The 22,029-nt window shown below is 42.5% G+C and overlaps 2 protein-coding genes across 6 annotated transcripts in view; both read right to left on the bottom strand.

Annotated features, from left to right (window-relative positions):
* LOC135710982 (uncharacterized) overlaps positions 1-22,029 on the bottom strand; it is an 825,769-nt gene that overhangs the window by 588,380 nt on the left and 215,360 nt on the right. The window lies entirely within an intron of this gene.
* On the bottom strand, positions 10,962-11,699 carry LOC135710986 (uncharacterized). Its single transcript, XM_065233724.1, has one exon. The coding sequence runs from the start codon at positions 11,697-11,699 to the stop codon at positions 10,962-10,964; it is 738 nt and encodes a 245-aa protein (XP_065089796.1).

Here is a 22,029-nt window from a genome sequence, read left to right as displayed (position 1 = left end):
TTTAATAAGATTTTTTTTCGAAATTTTAAGGTTAATTGGGGTTAAATAAGTTTTAATTTACTGCTATCTGTTTTAAAAAAAGTATTTACTTTTTTGGCTGTATACAGCAAAACGATATAGTGGTTCTCAGAATTTTGTAAAAATTGGTAGTTTTGTTCCTTATCGCTACATATTAGACCCATATTTTGTATTTTGTCATTAGGGTGACTATTTATATATTAGGGCGGTAAAAAAAATTTCAATTTTTTTCAAAAATTTATAACTTTTGAACTGTTTGGCCGATGACGGAACTCAAAATACCAAATAAAAGTTAATAAAAAAAAAATTTCAGAAAAAAATATTATGATATTAAAAAAAATGGATTTTATATTAAAAAACATTGATTGTATTTTCACTTTGACCCCTTACTCCCCTATAAAGTGTACCCCGTATTCCTCTAATATCTCATGAACTGTTGTTTGAAGACATAGTATTCTAAAGCCATGCATAAAGTGCTTATGTTTTACGAAAAATAGAGCTGTGAAAAAACATTGCCTCCAAAAAGTAGGGGAAAATGGGGTAAAATGGTCCAAAACACATATCTACAAGGCTCTCCGGTCTATGGAAATACGTGCAATCGATTCCCCGGACGATTTCCCTTCGGAAAAGTCGTTTTTCATGGCCGGAATTCAGCGTGCTGTTGAGATATTGAATTTTGGGTAATTTTGGACCCATTTTTGCCCATAGTGCGATGGCGCTTCTCTGTTTGGCGGTTTTTCGATGGCACTCTGTGTTGTACATAACATGGTCTAGTATAGTATGGCGATTTGCACAGAAGGCGCATAATTTAGATCGAAGATATGCGCGCTCTCCAATCATGGCAAAAGTGTGACCCGAAGCAAGCACTACTGGAAGGTACTATCTAGAAGCATGTGCTTCCACGACAGCTGTTTCACCCTCCCGGATCTGGGCATTCGCAATCCGTTGAGTAGAGGAAGGCATCATCACAATTGCTAAAATTGGTATTCATTATTATTTCATAATGCAATCTTTTATCATCCCAGTCGTCGGGCTGGTGTCGGTGGGGTCGACGGTAGCAGTCTTTGCGTGGGAGGGAAATTGAATATTATCTGATCAACGGCGAACGGTTGCCGATGCTTGGGAGGATTGGTGTGAATTTGTGGATATCCGGCCGGACCGATATAAATATTAACGGTGCTTAAATAATAATCACGAACGTTTATTAATTGAAGAGTCTACTTTGCATACCGGAGGAAATAATATTTCAATTCGATACTTGAAGAAGTTGTTGAAAATGCTTGAACTAGAACATCCGTTTTTAAATCGTACCCCGCCTAGCCGGTGGTTGTATAAAACGTGATTCAGGTTGCGTTGCGTTGCGTTTGTAACGGAGTAATTTGTAGTTACATACTGGCAACTGTCAAGTTTCTACTTCAGTATTCTTATTCTGATTGCTTATAGAAAACTATATGGAAGTTAATAGCTCTCCAGTCAAAGTTCAGAACAGGAAAGGCATGACAATTACCATTGCCGGCCACGCCCATCTTCTCCGTTACGGGGTTACGGTTGATGTATCATCTACTTAACGGGAGGCCAGCGACTCACCTACGAAATTGATAGATGGGTTAGAATTAGACCTGTGCGCCGCCGCGCCACGCCGCCGCCGCCGACGATTTTCATACGCCGCCGCCGCCGATGAAATTGAGCCGGCACGCCGCCGCAGTAAAATCGTTCACGCCGCCGAATAAATTTATGTCACGCCGATGAAAAATCCGCAACACCTTTTCGGTAAAATGCATCTTGAATGCGTTGAAATTAGAACTTGTGTGCATGCTCGTTCATGGCTGCTCAACATTGAGTGAAAAACCACTCAATTTCATTAAAACCGGATCTACTCTAAATTTAGTAACATAGCCAGAACTCAATTTTGATACAAAGGTCGAGGTATTTGTTGATGAGTTATTTCTACTCATTCCCAAGCAAAATGAGTCAAAAATACTCATATGGGCAAATATATCGTTTCTTTTCTTTTTTTTTTCTCTTTAGGATTAATAAACCAAAAACTGAAATGCATTTTAATTAAGCATTTTATTTAAAAAAAAAAAACAGAATGCAAAACAATTAACGTTCAATAGTCAAGTAGTGAGTCAATTTCAAAGTTTCGTATTGATTGTTGTTACTAGTGGGTATTTTTGGTCGCTATTGAAAATTTATTCGATTGCTAAATTTATTTATGGGTCCAAATTAGGGGCATTTAGGCCGAAATTACATCGTTTTCCCCTAATAGAAAGGATTGCGCTGCTAGTAAAACAGTAAAATATGACAAAAGTTATACTGTCATGGAACGACTGTCATACTTATTTGATGGAACTTTGTACGACTCATGAATTCTCAGCCTAAAGGTAAGGAAACGCTCAATAATTTTTCTCCTGAAATCATGACAGTCCTCAAAAATATTTCTGTTGAGTATTTTCATAAGATCACCCAATTTGGCAGCAACGTTATTTCTAGATGTGATGGTAAGTGATATATTGTCGCGGAATATTCTTTCGAAAGCAACGAAGCAAACGTAGACATACGTTGGGTAATCAGAGCCAGTTATACGTCACGTTCATGTCATTTTTTAGGCAGGATCTAGGTAATAAAGAAAAAAAAAGCTTAATGGAACGGGAATACGCCAGCTGTCCAAGCCATGACGTCAAAATCGTCATCGGAGATCCTAACGCTCAGGTCGGCCAGGAGGAGGAATTCAGACCGGTTATAGGAAAGTTAAGCGCTCACCAGCTAACGAACGCCAACGGCCTTAGACTTATCGATTTCACCGCCTCTAAGAACATGGCCATACTTAGTATCTACTGCGGACTCGTTTGAAACTCGCAAAGGACTTCTACAAGGCGATGGTCTTTCCTGCCTGCTGTTCAACATTGCGCTAGAAGATGTTATGAAACGTGCGGGCTTTAACATGCAGGGCACGATCTTCAATAAGTCCAGCCAGTTTATCTGCTTCGCTGACGACGTGGACATTGTCGGAAGAACGTTTCAGGCCGTGGTGGAGCAGTACACCAGGCTGAAACGTGAAGCAGAGAAGGTTGGATTAAAGCTGAATACGTCGAATACAAAGTATCTGTTAGCTGGAGGAACCGAGCGGGATAGGTCTCGCATAGGCAGAAGCGTGACAATCGACGGAGATGCGTTCGAGGTGGTGGATGAATTTGTGTACCTCGGATCATTGGTGACGTCGGATAACAACTGCAGCAGAGAAATTCGTCGGCGTATTATTGCCGGAAGTCGTGCTTACTACGGACTCCACAAGACCCTGAGTTCGGGTAAACTTCAACTCCGTACTAAATGTACCATGTACAAGAAGCTGATAAGACCGGTAGTTCTCTACGGGCACGAGACGTGGACGATGCTCGAGGAGGACCTGCAAGCAGTGGGTGTTTTCGAACGACGAGTGCTAAGGACCATCTTTGGCGGGGTATGTGAGAACGGTGTATGGAGGCGAAGGATGAACCACGAGCTGGCGCAACTCTATGGCGAACCCGGTATCCAGAAAGTTGCGAAAGCTGGACGGATACGATGGGCGGGACACGTTTTAAGAATGCCGGACAACAATCCCGCAAAAATGGTGTTTGCCTCGAATCCGGCCGGTACAAGACGAAGAGAAGCACAGAGAGCAAGGTGGTTAGACCAAGTGGAGCAGGATCTTGGAAGTGTGGAACGATCAAGAAATTGGAAACAAGCAGCCGGAGGGATGTCGGACCAGGATAAATAAATAAAAAAAAACCGGAACCACTTGGCCAATCTGTTTTAATTTTTAGTAGACCACAATTTCGAACATTTGTCTACTTACTGTGGAAAATTTCAGCCAATTTCATGGTGAAACAAAAACTATATCCATGCAAACATTGCTATTCGTATGCCTGTTTGTAAAAATAATAACCGAACAAAGCGCGTCAGGCCCTTCCCAAAAGTAAGGCAGATGGTGTTCATTTAAAATGCTAATAACTTTTCGGGGTTAACTCGGATTCACATCCGGTCTTCAGCCAAGATGTTCCCAAAAATCCAAAAATTCTACATTTTGTACACGAAGAAAATCGACCAACTACAGCGCCACCTAGAGCCGCGAATGTGAAAGTGGTTCGTTTCGCCGTACATTTCGTCGATATTCCTTATTCAAGCCTTTTGAGCCTTTTGGGTGTGAACCAAATGATTTCAAATTTTGGCAGGATGTTTCTGACCCCCCCAAACTACCATTCCAGCGAGCAGCTTCTGAAATCGCAGGATTGACCTATTTTGTAACACTATACTATATTATACTATACATAACTGGTACATCTACCCTCTGGTCTGTAGTAATATAGCATAATTAATGATTATTTAAGCACTGAGCAAATCTTAACTTAATGGACATAAATCAGTCATTCGTTTTTCTAAACATTGAACATACTATTTGCGAAGAAAATCAGTGAGCTCAACGTTCAACATTAGACTCTCATTAACAAAATCATAATATTTTAATGATTTCCAAGTTTTTTTTAATTGCATCACCCTAACCATTATCCGTTTAATCCTGCCCCGAAAATCGAGCGAGCTTATTAATTGCACTACCGAAGCATCTCGAAATAATATTATTGTTATTATATCTTTGATTGCGCAATGCTATTCCTCTCTCTCTCTCTCGGTTTCCATCGACCAAATGCCATCGGATTCACTACTCCATAAAGTGCACATCCCACGATACACCACATGGTAGCACAACCACCACCGGTGGTGGTGGTGTTGACATTTACATAACCTGGAACCTCCTGGAGCCAAGTGAACTGGAATCTCTAGATTTGACTATACCTACTAGAAGTGCATCAGCAATCCTCCCCAAGACCGTTTGTCCTCATTTGATTGCGGATTCTATACCTACCGTGTAGGCAGTGAGGCATGGAGGGTGCATAGGTGTCTGCAGGTGTTTGCGTAATGTTAATGTTACCCAGAAAGGCTACGGGTAGACACTGCGACGCTCGCTACTGGCGATGCGGTGCGAGACTGTCGGAATATGATTAAGATGAGTGCACGGTTCGTGTTGCGAATGTCAGATAAGAAGTGCAACATCGTGAACCCTGGGGCGCACGTGACCTGCTTTAGGCGGCGCGGGAGCCATCCAGTCTCTGTGCCGCTGATAAGCGTCAGAGCAAGAGAAGGAACGGGGAATGGGCTCTGCAATTATCGCTTGGGAATGCGAGGTTTGGTTTCGGATGGAAATGGAATATTACCACCGGGATGTTGTATTTTCATTAAATTGAGATAGGGAAATATCATTGGGGAAAGTAAGTCCATTAGTGATGTGCTATTTTGAAACAATCCACTTCATTATTTTTTGCCGTTTGTGCTTAATGAGCAGAAATTCGTGGCATCAAATCAAATCCAGGCCCCGTCATATTAAAGAGTTGCATAGTCACATTGCTTGATCAGAGATTTTATGCCTCAGAAAATCCCGACAGCACCGACTGAGACTGAACTCAGGCCCTTTGGAGTGAGAGGCAGTCATGCTAACCACTACATCATCGGTGCCAGTTTTATGAAATATGTTACAAGTGTTACTTAGGAGGCAATCAAGTCACTATATAAAAATGTCCTAGCTAGGCCATACCGTTTTTCTTAGCAGAATCAAGTGAAATGTTTCAAAAAAGGACGATACTAATTTTAGATAATGAATTTTCTTATGTCGGTAAGCTCCAACTTGGATTAACTTTTTATACCGTCCCTGTTTGGATGATCTGCAAAGTGTTTGCTTAGAGTCGTGTTGTTAACGCTGATGTCGACATCAAAGTAGCCGGACATTCTTATTGATCAGGTTTTAATCCGAGGATAATAACGGTTGAAGCTTACCACCATAAGAGTCAAAATTCTGATACCTGTATTGATTTTTGAATAGGTCGTATCTTCTTCTTCTTCTTCGCATTTCGAGCTTATTACATATCGCATATTAGCTTATTGCGTGCTCTCAACTTAGTGTTCTTGATGCACTTCCACAGTTAAAGGGTGTTCACGATGAAATTGCCACACACAAAATTGATTCGCAAAATTCGAGTTTTCATCCGATTGCCATCAAATTTTCAGGGATTGAGAAATAACTATTAAACTTCATTTTACCATTTTACTCGTATTTTATTTACAGTCCATACGCAAATGCCCGCACCTTGGCCTTAACCCCGGCCATAAGATTCTGCACAACCTGTGAATCAACCGTTTTTTGCATGTAAACCCATACTTTCTTCAGTTCCTCGACTGTCTTCACTACCTTAGGTCGTTTAAGAAGGTGCTGCTTCATAATCGCCCAGTACTTCTCGATGGGGCGGAGCTCCGGAGTGTTGGGAGGGTTGAACATTTTCGGCACGAAATTGACCTTATTGTCCGCATAACACTTCAGCACGTCCTTGGAGTAGTGGCATGAGGCCAAATCCGGCCAGAAGATTGTTGGGACGTTGTGGGCCTTCAGGAGAGGAAGCAGCCGCTTCTGGAGGCACTCTTTTATGTACACCTGTCCGTTCATCGTGTCCTAGGTCACGAAAGGTGCACTCCGCTTCCCGCACGTGCAGATGGCTTGCCAAACCAGGAATTTCTTCGCAAATTTGGACATCTTCTGAGTGCGGACATGCTCCGGAACGCTGAACTTATCCTTGGCCGTGAAAAACAGGTTGCCGGGGATCTGTTTGAAGTCGGCCTTCACATATGTTTCGTCGTCCATGATGCAGCATTCAACTTTCGTCAGCATGTTGAGGTACAACTTCCTGGCACGGGTTTTGGCGGACTTGTTCTGCTACTCGTCACGATTAGGGGCCTTTTGTATCTTGAACGTTCGAAGCCCAGCCTAAGTTTTGGCCTTCTGGACAAAACTTCGGCTTAGGTGCAGCTTCTTAGCCACATCCCTAACGGAGGCGTTCGGATTTCGGTTGAAGGCCCCAACTACGCGGTTGTGATTTTTGGTGTTGTACGGAATACTTTTTCCTTCACTTCTGGGCTTCCGATCGGTGGTCAACCGTTCCTCGAACCGCTTAATCACTCGCGACACCGTGGAATTCGCGATTCCCAACGTTTTAGCGATGGAACGATGCGAGAGATCCTTGTTCTCGTGATGAATGCGCAAGATTTTATCACGCACGAGCTGTTCTTTCGACTCCATTTCCGCGAGTTTTGATCACAGGACTTTAAAACTTGCAGGATGTAAATAATGCATTATGAACTAAATCCACCCAAATTTTCATTAAATTCTACCCAACGTATAAAAAGTTAGAGCAATTTCATAGTGTGGCAATTTCATCGTGGACACCCTTTATTAATTAAAAGCTTTCGATGCCTGTACCATTTTTGCATTGATATGATTGTGTGGCAAGTCTAATCATACTTCTATGCCCAGGGAAGTCGAGAAATTTTCCAACCCGAAAAATTCCTAGACCGGACCGGGAATCGAACCCAGCCACCTCCATCATGGTCTTGCTTTGTAGCTGCGCCTTTACCGACTGAGCTAAGGGAGGCCCAGGTCGGTCGTATTTATCGTAGTCGTAGTATATAGTCGTATCTCTTTTCGTCAATGAAAAAATCGACTACCTTCTCTTGCATATTATTGCAAGCCGAGCGGTGCATAATTGTCCTATGCGGCAACGCGTCATGCCACCGCCGCCGGCACTCAGAGTGAAGTTGATTCATAGGTTGGTGGTATCAGACGTGGTTGCGTACCACTATATTTAGGACATTCGGAGAGCGTTGGTCATCGGAAGAAGAACTCGGTCTACGTGCATCACCCGCCTAAAGTGATTGCCTGTTTCGTGGGAAGGTCCACAAGGGGAAAGGCTGCCAGCGCCAGCGTAGAAATTCGGAGGCCCTCCGTGCGATACCACCCCACAGAAAATTGCCCATCGAAGCTAGTGCACATCGGGACTATTCTCAACGGTGAATTACCAACAATCAATACGAAACTAACGATTTAAAATTGGCTCACTACTTGACTAGCCTATTGGTCCCAAGCAAATCGACTAACGTACCCCATTCTAGAATAAATTCCAGTACTACACTATGTTTGTTTTGATTCGCTATGAAAGTTTGACAGATAAAATGAGGGGTTAGTGGATTTTCCTATGTTTCGAGGGGTGAATCGATTAACTTGGGACCGAAGATAGTACCAGAGCTGAGCCAAAAATTTGAGATCGTTTCTTCGGGACCTTCTGCTCTTAGAGTTACCTCTATGGAAATACTGTGTCTAGTGAGATCAGCCGTCAACGCCACTCGACGATAGCCGCCTAGCCCGGTGCCCATCGCGCTATTGATCACCACTCTGGCCACGCTCTCTCATCGTGTTCTTTTTTGAGGTTAGGGTACGGCGTTATCTAACCCGGAGAATCGTTGCGGTCATAGCGATCTCCAACTATCGCCTGTTCATCTCCAAGATAACCCATGGTCGCAGTGAACAGCTCGACACCGAAACGTCGAGCATCATCGGGCCGCTCTGGAGAAGATTGGATCCCCTACGGCGACCGTCGGGACGATTATCTCCGTCCATTATCATATGGACGAGCCACCCACTACCGGAAAGTGTGGCCCGACCAGGTACCATTGAGCAGCAACTGTTAGTACGCGAACCATTATCCTCACACACACAATCACACCAATTAATCAGTAGGAACCCTGAATTATACCTAGTACGGGAAGACGGCTTTCCTGGGGTTAGAGCGAATCTGAGACTAAGGGTTATAACACTCACTGGAGGTTCAAAATTTTAATCTGCGACCCGTCGCGGTGGAAGAATTGGCAAAGACTGACAATGATAACTTAATGTATAAACCAAGGTGACTACATATAGGTGTTCTAATGTGTCAAATTCATGATTCAGCCATGTTGGATTTTTGTATGGGACAGCGACCGAGTTTGTTTACAATTTGCTCTAAAACCGCACTTTCCCCCCCGCGACCTCCTCGCCTATATAGTGACAAAGCTGTATCACCATTTATATACCCACCATGGTATAAACCTCTGCGGCAGCAGACACGAGAAGAATCTTCACAAACAAAATTAAGTGTGTGTGTGTTGGTTATGGTGTCTCGTATTAAGAGGATTCAGCAGCACTGGTCGAAGGCGAAGTTACACCACATCGCCACCACCTTGAAAACATGATTTTCAAAATTCAAATGCAAAAGGCAAATTAACAAACTAATTTAAATTACAATTCAATTTTCCTCTTGGAGTACTTCAGGTTGGTTCTCATCCGATGGCAGTTGACTGTACTCCGTCTCTTCTATCGGTAGCATACAAATTCTAGTGATTGGTCGCACGATGACTCCTCGGTTTGTGCGCAATTAGACGACTCGAACTAGGTTGGCTTTGCCAGGATAAACGGCAATTATTCGGGCCAAGGGCCATTTCACTGGTATCTGATACTCGTCGGTCAGCACGACTAGTCTCCCCGGCTGGATGTCTGAATTGGGATGACAGACTTTCGTGTCGCGTTGCAGCTCCTGCAGGTATTCCGTCCTCCAATGGTGCCAAAACTGCTGGTAGATACCCTGAAGCTGGTGGTAGTGACCAAGACGGCATTCGATGCAGGTTGTGTTCGGGGAGCGAGTGCATTGTGCCACCGATCAGGAAATGCGCCGGAGTGAGCGCAGAGATGTCATTCGGATCCTCATTTAATGGTACGATGGGACGCGAATTCATGCTCGCTTCGATTTGCGTCAACACGGTACTGAGGTCCTCGAAGGATAGCTTGGAGTTGCCGAGTTGTCGGTACAGTTGACGTTTGGCCACTTTCACTGCTGCCTCCCACAATCCTCCGAAATGCGGTGCCTTCGGTGGACTGAAGTGCCAGGTGATCCGCTCACAAGTTCGGTCCGATGTGATCTGATGCCTTCGCGTTTCTTCTTGCAGCATTCGGTAGACCTCATCCAGTTCACTCGAAGCTCCTTCAAAATTCTTTCCGTTGTCTTCCGACTCGTGATTTAGAAGCAATCTTTCCAGTAGAATCCACACACCTGGCATACGTACACGCAAACCAAAAATCTATTACAATGAATGTTAGTTCCGTTTCCTATCATCCTCTGTTCATGAACATCGCAACGAATGTTAGAAATTGACCATGCAGGCGATGTAATGGTTTTTTTTTTTTATATTTCGTGTTCTATGTACGTTTTTGACTATACCAGTAAGCTTGTAGAATGACGCATATTGTAGAACATTGTAGAACGACGCACACACTAGCCTCGAATCTCTCCAGCAGAAAAAGCATACGAAGTCAAGTATGCGAGAAAATGAGCTCTTCATATTTGCTTTTAGGCTATCCATTTTCAGGAGCATGGAGAGAGCAGTGGAGAAAGCACAGGTCTGATAATCGCAACGTTCGTTGTTCGAGTCCAGTCGGCAATCTGTTTCCTATTTTTTTCGACACAACTAATTTACCTCACTAATACACTCTACATTTTTCGGTCTCCAATTTTCTTGCATTGGACCGCAGCTAGGTATATCGCATCCTCGGTTCATGCCGTCTCCACTTACATCCTCTGATGATGAATCCCACATAATTGTAAGCGAATCTTACATCCCCCGGTATGGGTCGCTCCATAAGCTGATTCCGATGCATCGGAGAACGTATGGAGTTGGATGATGGAGTTCGGCAGCAAAGCGTATCGGCTGACACGGAAATATGCAACTTTCGGAATCTGTCCTGCAAACTCTTCCCAGGAATTCGCAATATAGTCCGGAACTTCGTCGTCCCAACCACACGGAAGCAACCACAACCGTTGCATCAGCATCTTGCCCCTTATGATAATCGGCGATATCAACCCCAAAGGATCAAACAGTTGTGAGGTGGGGAAAGAATGGAGCGTTTAGTCGGAGCCCCCTTGTGCTGATGGATCTTAAAGTCAAAATGGAGATTGTCGGATTCGGGTTCCCAGGAAATGCCGAGAGCTTTCACTGTTTCATTTGCTTCGAACTTGATCGACGACTGCGTGCCAATTTCGTCGGATGAGGACCGATAACTGGTGGGATGTCCACTTCCGAAGTTCGAAGCCGCCTTTCTTCAGAAGTTCACTCAGTTCCGTCCTCAATTGTACAGCGTCTTCGATGGTTTGGGCTCCACCAATAAAGTCATCAACGTAGAAGTTTTTTACGAGGTTTGGTCCAGCCAGTGGATATATGCTGCCCTCATCATTAGCCAGCTGCTGCAGCGTGCGTGTAGCAAGGAAAGAGGATGGACTCAAGCCATATGTCACCTTCATCAACTCGAAAATTTCGATTGGATCTGACTGGCTGAACCTCCACAAGATCCTCTGGAAGAGTGTATCGTCTGGATGGAGTAGGACTTGTCGGTACATTTTGGCAATGTCGCTGACCAGTGCGACAAGAAACGTCCGGAACCGAAAAATGATTGACAGGAGATCGTCCTGTACCACGGGACCTACTAACAGAGCTTCGTTTAGAGAAAAGCCTGTAGAGGTTTTGGCCGACGAATCGAAGACTACACGTACCTTTGTCGTCGTGCTGGCTTCCTTCACCACCGGGAGATAGTATCCTTTAGACTGGTTCTTGCTGCTGTCTTGAACACGACGCATATGACCAAGGGAGAGATATTCCGCCATAAACTTGTGATATTCTTCCTTCAGTTGAGGATTACGCTCGAGTCTTCGTTCGAGTAGATTGAATCGGTTGAGTGCCATTGACTTTGAGTAGCCGATCAGCTCGTCAAAATTGGATCGACGAGGCAGGCTCTGGATCTCTCGAAGTGGTAGACGAAAACAGTTCTTCGCACTGCTTCTCCTCTAATGAATAATCGGACCGGACCGGCAACTCTTCAACCTTCCAAAATCGCTCGATGCTCTCTTCCAGATTGAACAGGGATACCGCTACAATGGAGTGTAGAGAATTCTCACTTATAGTAGGTTCTTTGCTTGCTGATCCAGACACTAACCACCCGAAAACGCTGTCGATCAGCGTGGGAAGCGATTCAGACAAGTTGATCCTGTTCACCGATTGGAAGAACACAGCAAAAAAATAATTTTGATATCACGTCAAAGTGGATGCACTACAATCATGTCGAAAATATGGTGTAATATTACATGCTAAAAAGAACAAAATTATCATTAATACAATGCATGAACTGACATTACGCTGCTTTTACTGCATTTGTTTATTTATGTGGTCATAAAAATTACATGAAATTTTCGACATGATTGTAGTGCATCCACTTTGATGTGATATCAAAATTATTTTTTTGCTGTGAATGAGAAGAAATGTTCAATACCCAGAATCATGTTCATTGGCGCACGCTTATGGAACTGGGGATCAGCCAGGAAGAGCTTCGGTCGAAGATTCCAATGATCTACTGGAACATTGTGGACGGGTATTTCAGGAGTGACCTTCGGAAGAATCAGGAAATCGGTATCCACGGAAAAGTTCTCCTTCCTGGACCGGATCTGAACGTGAACGGACTCCCTCACGTTCTGTGGTTGTGGACCAATTCCCTGGACAAGAACTTTCGTCTTGCTTCGCTTCAGCCTTAGTAATTGAGCCATCTTCTCGGTAATCAGGTTGGGTTGGGATCCACAATCCAACAGAGCACGTGCCAAGTGCTCCTTGCCATAGCGATCAACGACCACAACGATTGCTGTTAGCATGAAAACGTTTCTCTCAATCTCTTGAGGCTATAGACTGCAGTCGGTCTCCGTTGGTTGGGTGGATGCGGCTGCCGATAGAACGGACGATGTTGAACCGTCACTCGCTGAGGCCAGATTTACGTTGGCAGACACCTGCGTCTCATTATTTGATTCGGATGTAATTGGATTGTCTCCGAATCCGGAATGGATTCGCCTCTTGCAAAACCTACACGTGTATCTCGACGGACAGTTCCTCGAGAAATGATCAGACCGGAAACAGTTCAAGCAAAGCCGATTCACGTTGACCAGGGTCAGCCGGTCAGCTTCATTTTTCTCGAACTTCATGCACTTCACCAACGGATGGCGCATAACACTTGATGGGAGGACTATCGACCGCTGCATGTTGGAGGTTTGGACCGCTGCATGTTGGAGGTTTTTCGAGTGGAAGAAACATGAGAGGTGACGTACTGTGGCGGAGGTTGAGCGCGATTGACCGAAATGGACTCCAGTACACGGATGCGCCGATGAAGGAACTCAATGAGAGCATCGTAGGTTGGGTTCTCGGTCGTTGATGCATGATCTTCCCACGCCTTGAGATAATCGTCCGGAAGGCGAACGCACAGCAAATGCTCCAATATTGTGCTCCAAGCGTCCACTGGTTCACCGAGCTGCCGTAGAGTTTTGGTATGCCGCTCGAATTCTTCGACGATTCCGTGCAACGAAGCTGTCGTCTCCTTCTTCACCCATTGGATCTCTAACATCGCCTGCAGGTGTCGCTTCTTGAGGAGGTATTCGTTTGCATTCGCTTGCCAGGCCAGTGGATAGTTGGCAGCACTAATCGTGAATGACTTGACGACCTGAGCAGCTTATCCAATTAATGATGACTTCAGGTAGTGGAATTTTTGGATATCTGGAACGTCCTGGTTCGAGTGGATAAACTCCAGAAAGGTGTCATGGAAGGCCAACCACTCGTTGTAATCCCCGTTGAATTCAGGCAGAGTAATCGTCGGAAGCATAAGACCCTTGAGGAAACCGTAGGGGAGGTAGGATTGGAATTGCCAGTAGGAATGGACGACGGCAAATTTCGAAAGCAGACCAGCCTTTATTCGGAAAAATTGGCTCTCAAAGCCGGAACGTATTTGGGTGTTAAGGATTATACCTGCGTTTGACTCCTCGATGCCTTCCAGAGCCGCCTGAATGTCTTCAAGGCTCTGCCGAATCGTATCCAGATTTTCGATTTGCAGTGCCACCTCTAGCCTATCCCGCTCTTCTTCGTATGCCTCCAGGAATTGTCCCGCTCGAGCCAACGATGCCAGCAGTGACGTGCGTCGAAGCACCAGCTGCCGCTTCTCCTGATGTTCCGCCATTTTGTAAGGCACTCACGTACGCCGATGGTGATGCAGTAGCTCGATGGGCGAAGCGACCGGTTTCTGGGAAAAATGAAGACCAGTAGCCCTGGGATTGGAAATATAGCCGCTTGGAGGGGTACCTACCTTTTCCAAGGCAAAAATGTGCCTTGTATTTAAAATATCAGCCAACAGGATGCCGATGCCTCACAATTCAGCTCAGCCAATTGTTTCGCAGTTCAGCAATGGCGCTATGGATTAGCACATCGCCAAAATGTTATGGCGTTCGAAATCGTCGTAGTACAATGTTCTGTCGGTTCGTGATCGCATGCGAATGCAATCTATCCTGGTCACGGCACCAAATGTTGAGACTATTTAAGGGTTATAACACTCACTGGAGGTTCAAAATTTTATTCTGCGACCCGTCGCGGTGGAAGAATTGGCAAAGACTGACAATGATAACTTAATGTATAACCCAAGGTGACTACATATAGGTGTTCTAATGTGTCAAATTCATGGATTTTTGTTTACTATTTGCTCTAAAACCGCACTTTCCCCCCCCCCCCCCGCGACCTCCTCGCCTATATAGTGACAAAGCTGTATCACCATTTATATACCCACCATGGTATAAGACACGAGAAGAATCTTCACAAACAAAATTAAGTGTGTGTGTGTTGGTGATGGTGTCTCGCATTAGGAGGATTCGGCAGCACTGGTCGAAGGCGAAGTTACGCCACATCGCAAAGAATAACGTTAACTACAACAACATGGGAACACAAAAAGAGGGGGTTGGGGGAGTGACGTCACAAATAGGAGAGAGATAGAGCAGGGATTTGCAAAACAAAAAATAAAAAATTATTAAAACAAGCAAATTCATAAATGGATTTTTTTATATTTCAAACCCAGTTTTTTTTTTATAAATTGAATTCCAATTTACCGAATTTGATTTTAATAAACCTATGTCACCTGCACCACCACTCAATTTAAGAAAAAGGAAAATGAAAGAGATAAAACTAATTGGGCGAAAAGAATTATTGGATTATTTGACTTGGGACGTCGATGGTTTTTTGGTTGTTGGGAAACTCTATTGAGAGGATTCTCTTAGGTTAGGAAAACGGCTAGCTGGGCGAACATATTTGTAATTCTTGGCTGGCTCATAAGCCGGAATTTGAGCACCCTAGCAGGATCACCCTTAAAATTGTTCGAGGCCCAGTCGGCACCTTTTTTTTTCTCGACATGATTCATTTCACTCAGTAATACACTCCACCGTTTTCTTTCTCCATTTTTATGCATTGGACAGCAGCTCGGTACATCGTATCGTCCGTTCATGCGGTCTCCACTAACATCCTGCAATGATGAATACCACATAATTGTAAACGAATCTTACATTCCCCGGTTGGGTTCATGAATAATATGTGTTATTTGTTGAAGAAATTCGCCAAACAGTCTGTTTTGATGCTCAAAATCATTACTTTCTTAATTGGATAAGATACCAGACATACTTGTATCGTACCCGTACTATGCCACGTTTGTTTTTACCTATACCCGACCCGAACCTGAAAATGTATTTATTTGCATACCCGAACCCGTAAGGCACGGATAACGGTCGAGTTTTTGGTAAAAATACCCATACCCGACCATCTCTGCTGAATAACGTGGGACAAATTGATTTAACGCCGCCGCCGATGAAAGGACCGGTGCACAGGTCTAAGTTCAGAAAGTAAATTAATGATTGTATGTATTAATATTGTGAACATACCGCTCTGAGCGCGGTAGAAGACAAATCAAGTAAATCGATTCCTTGATCGACGAAAGGAGATACGAACAATTCAATAAATTATAGAGATGTTGTCTGCAGAATTGACTTTAGAAATAAACAAATCCAGGACTGGTAGTGAGTCACTTTTTAGTGACTTGCTCACTTTTTTCAAGCCAGTCACTAAAAAGTCTCTTTTTTAAGGTAAAGTCACTAAAGTCACTTTTTTTTTTGTAATCAGTCACTATTTTCAACTATTTTAGCGTGAATTTATTTCAATACTGATCATTATTTGCTTTGTGACGTTTAATCGTCTTTCTCTATCAATAGGCTGTTTACTCATTTTTATAAATAAAAACTCCTGAGTTTTCCAGGTTTTCCCAAAACTTTAACGGATAAATCTTTTTATAAAATGCGTTCAAAATATGCTTTTTCTGGAAGGAAGATCAACAGTAATTAACCCAAGCGTTTTTAAGAAATGGCAATCAGTTTTAAAGAAACAAATTTATAATCATATCCAATTAATGTTGAACTTAATTTTTCACTGTTCACAGTTTAAAAAAACCTACTTAATTTGCGTAAGTCCAAATTCTAAAAACATTCAATGTCTTCTCGTTTCGTATTCCATGTACAAGTTCATGATATTGAAAATTTTCAAAGTGCCTGAATTAAGGAAAACATTAAATGATTTATTTTAAGTTCGTAATTAACTTCATGAAATATTAGAGATCTTCATTGCAGTCCCATTAACTTCATAACAATTGCAGGAACTTTGAAGCAGTTCTGAGGAATGAAATGAAATTCTGAGAATTCCAGTAAAGCTCCATAGACAAACTGCGGGAACATATGGGAAGTTAACACACTGAAATTATGGGAAACTTACTGGAAGCTTTAAGATCCTCAAATCGATTCTTTTAACATTCTAAAAGAAACCTTGAGGGGTATTGTGCAAATTAAAAAAAAAATCGAAGCACCTCAAAAAAGCTAGATCTAGAGATCTTTGGAGAATTTCAGATCTTAAGAGCAGTTCCCATGACTTTAGTTCAGGGTTTTTTGAGCAGTTTGAATATCTATAATCGTAAATTTAGGAAAATTTAGAACCCTTAAGATGTTCCGAGAATTTCAGGGAAGTACAGAGACCAGCAGATAATTTATGAAAACTTCATAAATATTTCAGGAACTTCACAGAAGTCCAAAAAATTTCAGGGAAATGTATCTTCAATAGAATTGAGAGCTTTCGGAAGCTTCGAAAACATCAAGACAGATCAGATAATCAAGGGCAGTTCAAATAATTTAAAGAAAATTGTAGAAACCTTAAAGAAGTTCCGGAAACTTCAACAAAGCTCCGATAGAACTTCTGGAACGTGATAAAAATTATATGAACATCCGGAAAACGTGATAGTATTGGAAATATCAAGAACTACGAAAGTTTTAGCAAGCAGCGATAAATATCTTCAAGAAATTCCCAAGAACTTAGAATATAGATAGTTTCATGATATTCAGCGAAGTTCCGAGTACTTCGAGGACGATCAAATAGCTTCAGAATAATCCCATTAACTTAAGCAAATTTGTAGCGACTTACAAGGAATTCCGTGGAATTATGGGGTATTCCAAGAATTCTATGATTGATTTAAACACGTCAGGAAATTTTAAATATATAATATATGCCAGAACATTTGCCGAACAAACAAATTTAGAGAACTTCAGGGAAAATAAGTGAGCGCTTTTAATGGTTAGAATACTTAAAGAAAACTGTCCAAACTTCAAGGCAAATCAGTAAATTTCAGCAAAGTTGCGGATTGTTAAAAAATACTGATAAATTCAGAGCAACCTAGAGAACTTTAAAGAAATTCGTTAAGGCAGTTTTAATCACACCCGGAAAGTCTAGACTATTGGATAAGTTTTAATGGAAGTTTCATGAACTTCAGAAAAATCATGAGAACTTAAGTTAAAATCATAAAACTATACTAATTATTTCATTCTCTCAAATTGCGGGAGCACAAAAGTTTCAGAAATATAGATAAACTTCGAAAACTTCTCAGAAGGACAGTGGTATTCAGAAACATTTCGAGAACTTCATAGGAAAAATTTGGGAAATTCTCAGAATAGTCCATTTCATTTAGTTTTTATCGGAATAACCTTGAAATTCTGGAAACAAGGTAGGCACTCATCTTATTTCCTTTCAAAGGCAAGGGAGCAGATGTGTGTGCTGGTCGAAAGATCATATATGATTACCTTTGTATGGGTCCCCTCACATTGCTCAATCCCAGGCAATTAGAAGGCGGACTCTCTCGCAAAGGTGGGCGCGCAGGAAGGCGAATTGTATGACAGGCAAATTTCACACGATGAATTTTACCATTTAGTGCGTCAGAGTACCTTTTCGAGTTGGCAAACCGATTGGGACACTGGAAATCTTGGACGGTGGTTACACTCAATTATTCCTAATGTTTTTTCGAGAGCGTGGTTTAAAGGCTTGGGCTTAAGTCGTGACTTCATTCGCGTGATGAGTAGACTCATGTCCAACCACTACTCGCTAGATGCTCATCTCAATAGAATAAACCTCGTGGACAGCAACATCTGTCGGTGTGGAAACGGTTACGATGACATCGAACACGCAGTTTGGCAATGTACGGATAATGACGCCGCCAGAGAGCGACTTTTGAATACCCTCGAGGCCCAAGGAAGACAACCCTATGTTCCTATCAGAGACGTGTTGGCAACCCGTGATCTCTGCTATATGCAGTCCGTTTATGTTTTTCTTCAAATGTCTAGTATAAGAATTTAATTCCTTTTGTCTTTTGTCTCTCTTTATTAGTTTTTGTTTGTCTTGTCCCCCCGTCTCGATGAGTCTCATCGTCGCCCACTGGTCACCCACCATAGCCGGTCGAACTCCGGACGAAGCTAGAACAGCACTACCGTTCATACTGGCGACAACGCTCTGATGAGACAACGAAACCCTACCCCAAGCTCCTCCCCTGATCCTATCCTTCGAAAATGTACCCTTCTAACCTCGAGTAAGCCGCGAGTAATCGGCCCAACTCCTACTAGACATAGAATTAAGTGAATTTTGTTACACACAGTGAACAATGAATTATCGGCTCCGTAAAGCTAACGCGATTGAGCCTTCCAAATAAACGAACTAGATAAAAAAAAACCTTGAAATTCTAAACAACAAGACACCCTTTGGAAAGATTATCAGAATATTCATTGAATTCATTTCAGATTTCCTTTTGAATCTCACTCCTTCCCTACATTGAAAGTCTCCTAAGAATTTATTGGCATTTCTACTCACAATTTCCTTAAATTTCATCTCATAATTTGTTTGGTAAACTCTCCTAATTTTATTTTCCAAATTCCTTTGAAGATGTCCTAGAGTTATTCTCAGATTTAATTTTAATCCTTCTTTTAGTATATTCAAAAAAATTCCAAGGACTTATGCTCCAAATTTGTTTGCTCCCACACACTTTATGAAAATATTCTCAGAATGCCCTTGGAATTTTCCTTTGAAGTTCATAGGAGTTGTGCTCTTCAGAAATTCCTAAGAGTTTTCAATCAAATTTATTTTTAATTCAATTCAGGGTCACTTTTTAGTCACTATTTTTACAACTATCAGTCACTATTTAGTCGCTTATTTCTTCAACATGGTTACTAAAAATCACTATTTTTGACAGCAGTGATGGCTACCAGCCCTGCTAATCAGATTAGCACGTCACTTTGCCATATATGGCATTCCTTGACGTAATTCCACGCATTTTTGCTTGTCTGCTGTACACCACCAAACCATATCCATCAACCTCGAAAAGCTTTTTCGTGCTCCAAACGACTTCTCAATTTTACAGCCATTGATTATATTATGGTGAGCTAGCTCAATGCTCATGAATAATGCCGTGCCCGTGAATATGTATGCCTTATTCCTACATACATGAGACGTTTATGATGAAAACGTACCGTATGCGTGATAATGTTTGCACCATTGAGCAATGTCAAAATTAAAAAAATCTCAAAAATTCCGTTTTCGAGTTTTTTTTTTTTTATTTATTCAAAGGGGGATGTTTCTCAGACTCTTAAACTATGTTAATCATCGATCGAGTTTCCACTTGCTGCAATTACAGCCTCCACACGTTTCCGGAATGCACGGCAGATTATAATAATGTAGTCTGGATCGATTTATCTCCAGGTACGGGTCAATGTTTGCCTGAGGCTTGCTGTACTCGGGTGACTTTAAGAACAGGCCTTGGCCTTCATGACGTGCCATAATGAGTAATCCAGTGGATTAAGATCGGGGCTGGATGGCGGCCACATATCCTTCGCCCAGAACGGAAGATGTTCCTGCAACCACTTCTGAGTGTGGTTCGAGGAGTGGCACGGAGCCCCATCTTGTTGAAATACAACATTTGGCTTTGGACCGTACTGTTCTTTGATCCACGGAAGAACATACTTACTTAAAATCCCGATGTAGACCTCCGTGTTGACCTTGTCGCCTTCTGGAATGAACACCGGGTCCATGTTTTGCCATCGGAAGCGACCAATCCAAACACCATAACGCTAGCAGGATGCTTGGTCAGATACACGTTCTTGTGCTCGTCGGCCACGTCTTTTACCGGAAGAGAACTAATATACCGGTCGGTTCTGGAATTTGATACGGGATCGACGGTAAACATGCTCTCGTCGGTGAACAGGTTTACCGGATTTTTTGCATAGTTCGACACGTAGCTACCGGATGCGGTTGGTAATCATGTGAGTTTTTTTCCGTGCCCTCGACTTCGCCCCGAAATCTTCCTTTACGATCTTCCGTGCCGTAAAGTCACTGATCCCGTGTTCTCTTGCCATTTTCCTTATTGAACGCACAGGATTCACCCGAATCTTCCTTTTGATAGCAGCGATAACCCTCGCTGACCTCGGACGACCTGTGGCCACCTTCGCGGATAGTTGTTCTTTCTTTTCTCGGTCTAAAACCCTTTTGACGGTCTACCGGGACACTTCCACAGCGATTGAAATGTCTTGTTTCGACATTTGCGCGTGGGACAAATCACGAATACGCTGCCACTTCGTCATGGTGCAACTGTCAAACTAAGTAAATCATTTTCCTTTATACACAGCCTACTACGGTATGAGCTATAGGTTACGTGCATGCAAAGAAAACCAAGGCATTGTATGCACAGGTGAAACGGGAACCTTATTTGAACGATGGTTCAAACATTATCACGCATACGGTATATATTCGAGGTACTTATCCCCCGATCCCCAAGGGATTCATTCGAAGGGTACACCATAAAGGAACAAAATGCATGTCAGAGCGCCAAAGCGTTCAATTTATAACACCCATCCACGGAAACGTTGTTTGTTTTTTGGCTCCTTCTGAAGTGATTGTGCGGATATAAGAAAAAATATCCCCTATCACTAGAAAGAGATTGCTTATGACATTCTAATGTACATCTAACAAACTGAAAATTGGTAGAATTTTCTCCAAAATGTGTACATAATAAGTCTAGATAAACATTTCTAAAGGCCTATCTGCATTAATCGAATAACATCACCAACTCTGCTTCAAAAACTTTCCATGATGTATTTGATGTATTTGATGTGTTTGAGGGCTATAAAATAACTTTTTTCACATCAAACTGTGTGTTTAAAATAGTGCAAAATGTCTTTATATAGCCCAGGTTACCAACATAGAATCGATCAATGCAAATAGGACTATTTGAAGTGTTCATCTAGAAATAACGGTTCGTTTCTATTATATATGAATTGCTATTTGATTGGGACATTGCATTCCATTCAGGCATTTGAAGATCCACACCCAACTGGGAAACAAAAGATTTTATATCAGGATCGTATACAGTTTAGGGTAAATGACGACTTCAGAATTTTTTTTACCTATTATCGCCAGGGAGATAAATCAAGGCCATTTTAGGCAAACGATGCTCTGAAACATAATGTATTCTCATGCAAAAAAATTTACGCGCATGGACTTCATTTATCCCCACGACGATAATAGTTAAAGGTATTGGCGAAGCCGTTAATTACCCTATATAGAATCTATAGAAACTACCAGTACTTTTCTCGTAAGAAATATTCCTAGAATATGAAAGAATCTCATGCTTTTCATTTGAATATTTACGTCGCGTGGGCAGCTCTAAGTATGCACCTTAAGAATCGTGATTGTCATCAACAGTGACAACCAAGGGAGGGTAATGTAGAGATGGTGTCGTGGAGTTGAATGGAGTGGTGTACTGAACGCTCACGAAACAGAGGTCCAAGCTACGGTTGTTCTCGTCTACTAAAGCTATGT

This window comes from Ochlerotatus camptorhynchus, unplaced genomic scaffold, assembly GCF_037179485.1.
Source record: "Ochlerotatus camptorhynchus isolate MF236.1 unplaced genomic scaffold, CSIRO-AGI_Acam_v1.1 ptg000412l, whole genome shotgun sequence".
In the NCBI taxonomy this organism is placed as follows: Eukaryota; Metazoa; Arthropoda; class Insecta; order Diptera; family Culicidae; genus Ochlerotatus; species Ochlerotatus camptorhynchus.
The sequence above is the reverse complement of the archived record's forward strand: the minus strand, read 5'-3'. Positions and strand labels throughout refer to the sequence as shown.